Below are 8947 nucleotides of genomic sequence, written 5' to 3' on the forward strand. Positions count from 1 at the left end.
TACACCAAGTTACATTTGTAAATTACATCTGGCCCTTTCATTACAGCCATTAAGCTGATGTGGCCCTTGGTGAGAATGACCGACACCCCATGTCTAAAAAAACTTTTATCGGTCAGTTGGTCTGAATGTCCGAGGCCTTTTTTTCTGAAGATCCCACAGATGGATATTTTACTATTTCATAGTGTTCTTTTTCATGATCTGGAAGACAATTAAGTGTCATTCCCATTCTGGATTGATCAGCTCTGGGACAGTTTTATTTTGTCATTTTTTTCTGGGACTGTTCAGGGGGCCATGCTAAATGTGGAAGCGGGCCGCTACCGGCACGCAGGTCTTAGTTTGGGGACCACTGCGTTAACATTAACCGCTTGCAAATGAGACAACGGAAACACAAACTGCATTTAATGGCCAGACAAAACTTTATTATCACCTACAAAAAATCGACTTGAAGGCACAGAGAGGAAGGCACTAAGTGTGGTACGGTACGTCCACAGCCGCGTCACCCGGATTACAAAAGCTGATCAGAAACATTTAACATGAATCGCGTCAAATATGGAACATAAATTTCACAAAAACATTTTGAGTAATCATACAAATCGAGTAACACGTGGGATTCCTCGCGAGTAACAGCATCAAACGGATACTCGTGTTCCGTCGTTCACCTGAGAAGAGTCGCCCGGCTGAAGTCATGTAAACACATCGGAAAAATAATTTATACACTCTTTGGACAAAATAAACAAAAACCCACAAAAGAAACCCGCTAACAACAAAGTTTACCTTAAATAAAAACAGGAAGTGTTGACCCAGAAGACGTCGCGATTCGACGACTCGATCCCGATGTACTAAAGACTTAAAATGAACACAAAACACCAACGAAGAAGAAACCAAAAAGCCACTTTTACAGTAAATGAACGCAACTCTCATGTCGCCACAGTGGAATGGAGAAAACAGAACTGCTTCACACAGGAATGACGCTCACGATTAAACGAAAAGGAATCCATAAAATCCATTGTGCCATGATTTAATTCCGACAAGTAGCAGCTAAGAGCTAATGCTAATGCTAACACATGGAACGACCAACAGGAAGTGACCTTTGGGAGGGAGGTGAGCGTGTGATGGAGGCCTGAGAAGTGAGACAAGGTGAGCGCTGTGGCTGTTTGTTTCGTGTGCGTGTCTCCAGAAAGACGGGAGGGGTTTGATTGGAAGGGGCGGAGTGGATGTAAACGCCTCCCGAGGTCACATGACTGAGTAGAACGAGATCGTCTACCTGTACAGGCACGATTGTCAAGGCAAGAAACAGTAGTGCTTTAAGGGGGAGGAAGACAAGCAACGGCGCCAAGTCGGTTCAGGTGTACAGGTGAGACCGGAGGGGGCGGGGCAAACAGGTCAGACCTGAAGGAATGTCGATGAGTTTAAAGATTACATTAACAAAAAAAAAAAAAAGGAAGATCTGAGTAACAGGAAGTCTTGGGTCCGGCGCCGCCGCTGATGGGAAAACGTTTGAAGCTCCGCCTCTCGTCTCCCCAGGAAGGAGGCGGCCGAGGAGCGCCTGCTGCCGTCGTGTCCCTCCTCGTCATCGTCAGATCCGGCTCGTCATTCGGCGGTGCGTCCTCGTAGATTCTCGGTTTTGCGAAGCTGCATGGAAGGGGGGGGTGGGGGCAGAGAAGGGGGTGGGGGCAGAGAAGGGGGTGGGGGCAGTAGAGCACGTTAGAATGAGGGTCACCAAACAGGTTCAGTGAGGAGCATCGTTTGTTTCTCTTTAAGTCGCCGCTCAAACCGTTTTTATCAAACCCTTGTTTGTCTTGGTGGGGGTGGGGGGGATAAACGCATCGCTTTCGGATTCTATGCCCCCCCCCCCATCTGAGGCTGATGGCTGAGGAAAGTCAATTAGCGTTGGGATCTGATAGCCGAACACCTCAATGGAACGGCTCGAACCGACGGCGGCTTCTAAACAGAGGAGACGACGGATCTGATGAAATGGGACGCCCCCCCCCCCACACACTCCTCCGTCCACCTTCCCTCCTCCTGTCCCCTCAATCACAGCTCAGACTTCTCAACTGCAGAATTCCATTTGTATGTTAATCAGGAGAAAGGAGCCATCTTGCCCCCCCCCCCCCACTTTGCCCTTTTCCACCAGCCAACATTAAACCCGTTCAGTCCTATCTCTACGCGCTGCAGCAGCCGTCGCATACGGCCGTGACCCCCCCCCCCCGCTGACCCCCGACTCCACCTCTAACGTCTGGCGGCGCGTCATTGGCTGATGAAAACCAATCAGGAGGAAGTCAGACCGCCTGAGAGTTAAGGGTTAAAATCCAAAACCACTGATTTAACTAAAATAAACCCCCCCCCCTGCGCTCACCTCATCCAGGTCCTTCGTCGTCTGGTCCTCAATCCTCCGGATGTCGTCCATCGTCAGGTCCACCCACTTGTCGATGGAGCAGAACAGCTGGCGGTGGAAGTTGGTGAAGAGACGCATCTCTTGCTGGGGGGGGGGGAGGAGGGGTCAGGATGGAATGGGGTCCGAACCGACCAATGACGGACGAGCATCGTCCGTGAAACGACAGCGTCATGATGAACGGTGCGTCCATTATATAGAAGTACAGGTAGTCCTCAACATACGAACACAACCGCCTCCGAGAGTTTGTTTACAGGTCGTTTATTTATTACTACGCTAAATATTAACGTTCCATTTCCTCAGACTGACCAGAAACATTACAGGACATCAAAACAACCCATAATAATAAAATTCTGTATTACCGTAATGTATGCGGTTATGTTGGATTATTCTGATTTCTTTAAGTTTCCCAGTTAATCCACCAATAGTTAACATCAACTAGCAAACGATCAGCGTTAGCGTCCGTTAATGCTTCCAGGCAGAAACCTGACCTGGCCAACATTGGTTCCTACATCCTTTAGTTCCTACAGGAGGACGACCTGACATTAAAACATGTAATAAAATAAATAAAAACAAGAGGGAGATGCGTGTTGAAGATGTGTGAACGCAGCGATGCTGCCCCCGCAGGCAGAAAGTGGAACTACAGGACACTATTCGGATATGGCGGTGCACGTTTGTTCGCAAGTCGAGGACTCCCTGTAAACACATTTAAATAAACGTGACCAACTGTGACCCCCGCCTGAACTCAAACCCAACCTCTAGAACCCAGAATAACACCGTGTGGCGTTCGGCGGTGCCGACACGCCCTCTGACCTCTTGGGCGAAGTGCTCCATTGAATCCCGCATCCCAAACCACTTGAAGTCAGCAGTGACCAGCTTGTAGGCACACATCCTCGGCCAGTCAGGGTTCGCAGCCAGTTCTTCCTGTTGGGGGGGGGTCAACAGAGGAACAGGAAGTAGGCGGTTAAAAATATAAGTCGACAAACTTTCCAACGGTAGCAGGATTGTTCTGATCGCTGCGTGAATCGCTGATGCTTCGGGACGGGAGCGTTTTGGAGACGCGCTGAAATAATTATCAACATGAAGACGCGCCGCACGCCGATAAAAGCGCCCTAATCTACAACACGCTTTCCAAATCCATCCTCTGCATGCACTCTGCCTCCCTCTGAAGAAAAAGAATAGGACGGTAAATGGGGGGGGGGTTGTGGTGTGTGGTGGGGGCAGAGCAAACTCCAGATGAAGGGACTATTTCTTCGGCGGCGCCCTGACAGCGACACCGGTCCCGACAGGCGTTCCTTTGTGGCCGCAGACGGCAGATAAAACGGCGCTCGCGCAGCGATAAGGGCGTCACGGTGCAAAGCTGGTTACATTATTAACACCCAGGACCCCCCCTCTGCCCCCCACCCCCCAGAACAGACTCACACTCTCCCTCCTGAACACCTGTTTAATTAATCACTCCATTCTGCCGCGCAACTCCAAGAGGAAAAAACGCCACAGACCCGCCTCAATCGCCCTCATCCCACTCCTGTTTGATGCCATGATCACGGAGGAGCGTGTGTGTGTGTGTGTGTGGGGGGGGGGGGGGTGAACATTTCTAAATTTGCAGTGGGTTTAGAAAAGTTGTCATCGCTAAAGGAGAACTTCACATGAAACGGATTCGACATCAAAACACTTACGGTGACATTTCTTCTCTCCCTTCCCGTGCCCCCCCCTCCCTCCTCCCTCCTCCTCCTCCTCGCCCCCCCCCCCCCTCAAAGGAGCACAAGTTTTCAGAAATACAAAGGGTAGCGATACGCAAGCATGTGTGCACGACGAGATAGACAAGAGTTTTATTGCTCTAGAAGCCGCCAGAAATTGTGCCTCTGTTGTCAAATAACTACTTTTCTCACCCCCCCCCCCTTTCAAAAACAGACTTTTTCCGTGTCCACAGCGGACGGGAAAAGTGATCTAATTAAAAACACAAAACAGAAAGTTGTGAGTCTTTATTCCTACTTTTTAAAGCTGTTTGGGTGTCTTTGTTCTTGGGGGGGGGGGGTGAACTCTGAGGGCGCCGCCGTGGGAATGGCACCAGTTTATGCATCTGCATCGGGTTCTAACCCCCCCCCCCCCGCCCAATGTGGATCATTGACTTTATCAAACGGATGAGCCTTCATCTCAAAGAGCCCCCCCCCCCGTCTGGAGCGGGAGACATCTCGGTGTCGCCGTGTGGCCCAGCTCTGACTCCAGCCTTACCTTCCAGTTGGGCCCCAGGGGTCCCCTTCCGGTCTTGGTGGACTTGAACAGGGTGGGGTCCTCCTCGGGCTTGTAGTCCTGCAGGAGACCAGGTTCCAGAATGAACACACTCAAACACACGTCCCACACGACCGCACTCCTCCTCCACCCCCCCAGGGGGCGCCAGCACTCCGGTCGCGTTACAAACACCACGACGTCGACTCCATGAAGCCGGCAGGAGGGAAAGAAACACAAATAAATGAAGGGGCTTTCAGATTATCGAAGCTCCGGGGGCCCGACGTTTTAAATAAATCATCATGCGCCTGCAGCTAAGACCCCGTTTTCAGGGCTATCGGACAACAGACGGGCGCCAAACGTGTGGAAGGAGATGGAAACACACACACACACACACACACACACACACACACACACACACACACACACACACAATCATCGGGCTGTTTTAACACTGAGCGCTCCATCACTGTAACAATACACTGCAGCACTAATGAGCTCTGTGAATCAATATGCCGCGCCAGATGAACAGGAACCACTCCTCAAGTGGAAGCGTGTGCGCGTTGTGGCACACGCGCGTGTTGTCTGGTTTGCGCCGTACGCGGCGCAGCGAGCCTTAATTACGCTAACAAACTCATCCGTGCTGGCGGTGCGCTGCAGGCCCCGAAGCCACGCCTGAGGCTGAGGGCTGATGGGGTCCTCAGACAGAACACACTCCTCCAGCAAGGCAAACAGCTCCGCCTCGCTAACCAACCGCCGCAAACAAACACGTACACACACACACGCACGAACCCAGCGGCGGCGAAATGAGGCAACGGGGTGTCAAATAACGGCAATAATGTGCAACGTCTTCAAAGTAGATTTCAGAGATTCCGTACGGAGACTTAAAAAAAACCCAAAACTCATATTGGCAATCCCAGGATTCTCAATCGGCGCTCGTGATGCTAATGTCAAACGGAGACCAGAAGTTACGTAATTCACGTTTATCAAAACCGTCTCACGAGATTTCCTGTCAAAAAAAAAAAAAAAAAAAGTGGAAAATATGGCTGAAATATTGGTAGATTAGTCATTTCTTCAGATGTAAATTAATCTGGCATAAATCAAACGCTGCTATCTAATTCAAGTAATTTGTCCGAATAGAAGTCACGCAGTTTTAGAATCCATTCACCAGTAAGTGTGTTACTCTTCTCAGATTAGTCAAATATATCTCAGGTGTTAACTAACTCAAAATCTGGGAACTTCCTGTCTGCAAAGAAAGTGTTTTAAAAAAACCAGATCATAAAAAAGACGACAGAGGAGTTAAGTCCGTTTAAACATCACCGCTCCAAACTGAAGTGAGGTCTGTTCAGCCTGTAATGACCAGGTTTGTCCACAGGAAGGCGCCCAAACAGTTTACTCACACGATCAGAAACTTGACCTCTGTTTGCGATGTCAATGGGGACAACAGTTACATTCTTCCACTTGTCTTCGTCCAGTTTGTGCACCTGAACAAACCAACAAAAAAAACATGGGGGGGGGGCGGGTCTGATACTTGAACCTGATGTTTTAACAGGATACGTGCTTCACTCCTGAAGGAGCAGACAAACTCACGTTTTCTTCATTTCCAAGGTCTGGTTTGTGCCACGTTTCAATAGTGATGCGGAAATCTTTCATGACTTCATTCTAGAAAGAATGACGGCACAGAAGAAGAGGAAGGGAAAAGAACTTGGTTAAAGGAATACTGATGATCTCAGAAACTTGATGAAGCAGAAGCGTTCCAGGCTACCTACCGTCACCTCTGGATCGAGTTCGGACATGCAAAAAAAAAAAAAAAGTCAGTTGTCAGTTACGTTTTGTCAACGTGGAGGGCTGGCGGAGTGAAAATCAGGAATCTAATCATGGAATTTAGAGTCATGACAACTGATCCAGTAACGAAACAGAGGATGGGGAATCAGAAGAAGACGGCGAAGTTTGCGAATACTGTCGCTCTGAGCGAAGTATCATGTGATCGAAAACACCGACAAAAATCTGGAGCATCGGAGACATCTAGATCCGTTGCTACAAAGCGCTGGCAGCCAGGGAGTTAAACGGTATGAGGAGGGGGACTCACCAGTTCTGCAGTAGGGGTAGTTGTTCCAGGCCTTTTCATAGAATATGAAGTAAGGGTCAGTGGTTAGCCTAAAAAGATGCCGTGGGATCTTACTGTAGGGGTCACATGGGGAGATAAGCAGAGTTAAGTGGAGAGAGGGCGACACACCACCTCAGTTATCAGAGGTTCGATAGGAAACATGTCCTGCAGGTGTACAACAAAGATTAGACAACACTGCCACCACCTGGTAGGACAGAGGCAGTACAGTCACAGAAAAACGGGGAAATAACACCTACTTCTGAACGTAGTAGACTTTGTGAGTAAACTGTCCTTTTCCATCTTCGGAAGGCCCATTTTCCAGCACCTGAACGCCATCAAGTCCACCAGTCTCATTTTTACTGGCTTCAGCCACAGTGTACAGCTGTCCAATTCGATACTACCCCCAAAAAACCCCCCCAAAAAGTCACTTTTAATAGGCTCTTGGATACATAAGAACAAGAAACAGCATGTTATTCCATTTCATATGAAACACTTTTAGAGGCTTGAAAAGGTCTAGGTATGAAGTTTTATACAGATTTATCTGGAGCTGTCCGGTCAGGTTCCAACCCTGGGGCTGGAAAGTAAAGCTAACTTACAGCTCTGCATCGAATGACGACACCGTCACTGATTCCACAGACACAGCAGACCCATCAACACACTGATGTCACTAACAGACTGCAGACTTGCATAACCAGCCAAGAAACATTCTTTCATCAGACGGAGCTTTAACGACAAACCTTTAGGCTCACAGGGAACATAAGACTGCCACTTTAACTTGTACATACAGTACAAACAATGGACACAATGCAATAGAAGTGCTTTCATTACTCGCCGCCTGTAATCTTTGTAATGATGAGGTAATTATTCTAATGAAAGGTGCACAAAGGAGATGTGATTGAACTTCTGTTAACTGATAAGGCGCAGAAAGAAAGATCTGAATGGGATGCAACTATTTAAACCAACAGACCTCAGATAATACTATTCATGCAATGACAAACTGTGATAAATAAAGATGCTTAAACTGGTGATTTACCTCTTCAACACTGCAGGGCAAAACCACACGGCTGCAAAAAAAAAAAAAGAAACAGGCATTTACATTCATGGAAGATGCACAATATGCAGGAAATAAAACTAATCAAACAAGCAAACCTTGGTTTGGGAACACTTTAGACATCGAACAAATCTGAATTCCACCAAAAAAATATGGAACTTTTTTTGTCTTTGAAGTCAAACAAAATTTGGAAGTTGAACCCGAAACAAACACCTCTTTCTCGCCGCCAAGCGCGTGAAAAGTCGAGAGAAAACGTGACGGTAACGTGCTTTTTATTTTAGTTTACTGTATTCAATCATTTTTCACTTAATTTGCGTTGCCTAAAGTACGAGTTACGGGACTGTAAACTTCTGTCCAAAAGACATTAACTTGCATCTTGGGCTAACCAGATTTCTTTCTCATGTTTGCTTCTTTCTTTTACATTTCTTTGATACGTTTAATTACTATACAATTTGATATGTGACATAAGATGTTGAAAAAAAAGGTAATTTTCTAGCATCTTGGAACGGTTTAAGACCATTTACATTATTTGAAATGGGAAAATTGTATTTGGAATTCAGACAAATCGCTATTCCAACAGCTATCCGGAACAAATTGTGGTCGGAAACCGAGGTTTACCTGTCTGATATATATATATATATATATATATACACACACTCAACAAAAATATAAACGCAACACTTTTGTGTTTTTGCTCCCATCTATAATTCATTCCAGATACACAATATTACCATTTCTCTCAAACCTGTCTAAATGTGTGATTGTGAGCACTTCTGCTTTGCTGAGACAATCCATCCCACCTCACAGGTGAGCCACATCAAGATGCTGATCTGACATCATCATTAGTGCACAGGTGTACCTCATACTGCCCACAAGAAAACGCCACTCCGAAATGTGATTTGTTTTTTTAAGTATAATATTACAGTCACTAAATAAACTGTACATGTTTTGCATGATTCTTTATTTTGCTGACAGGCTTTCTGCAAAATGAAGCACACTTCAAACTCATGCCACCTGACATTTTATACCCTCCAGTAGATGTCGTACTAGAGCAAATGAAGCCTCATGAACCACCGTGAACCGATTGGGATGAAAGGCTTCGATGCTTCATCTGCCCATCACTACACTTCACACGAAAAAACAGCAGTTCGGACCATAAATACTTCACTTA

At 47.1% G+C, this 8947-nt stretch overlaps 1 protein-coding gene across 1 annotated transcript; it reads right to left on the reverse strand.

The window, feature by feature from the left end:
• Positions 1 to 437: 437 nt before the first annotated feature.
• On the reverse strand, positions 438 to 7890 carry LOC137592460 (phosphatidylinositol transfer protein alpha isoform-like). The gene is made up of 9 exons (XM_068310652.1): positions 7759 to 7890; positions 6983 to 7122; positions 6708 to 6799; positions 6209 to 6280; positions 6019 to 6102; positions 4625 to 4702; positions 3206 to 3316; positions 2357 to 2479; positions 438 to 1632 (listed from the first exon to the last, which is right to left on the reverse strand). The coding sequence occupies exons 3-9, from the start codon at positions 6744 to 6746 to the stop codon at positions 1591 to 1593; spliced, it is 549 nt and encodes a 182-aa protein (XP_068166753.1). The 5' UTR covers positions 6747 to 6799; positions 6983 to 7122; positions 7759 to 7890; the 3' UTR covers positions 438 to 1590.
• Between the last annotated feature and the right edge of the window lie 1057 nt (positions 7891 to 8947).

This window comes from Antennarius striatus, chromosome 3, assembly GCF_040054535.1.
Source record: "Antennarius striatus isolate MH-2024 chromosome 3, ASM4005453v1, whole genome shotgun sequence".
In the NCBI taxonomy this organism is placed as follows: Eukaryota; Metazoa; Chordata; class Actinopteri; order Lophiiformes; family Antennariidae; genus Antennarius; species Antennarius striatus.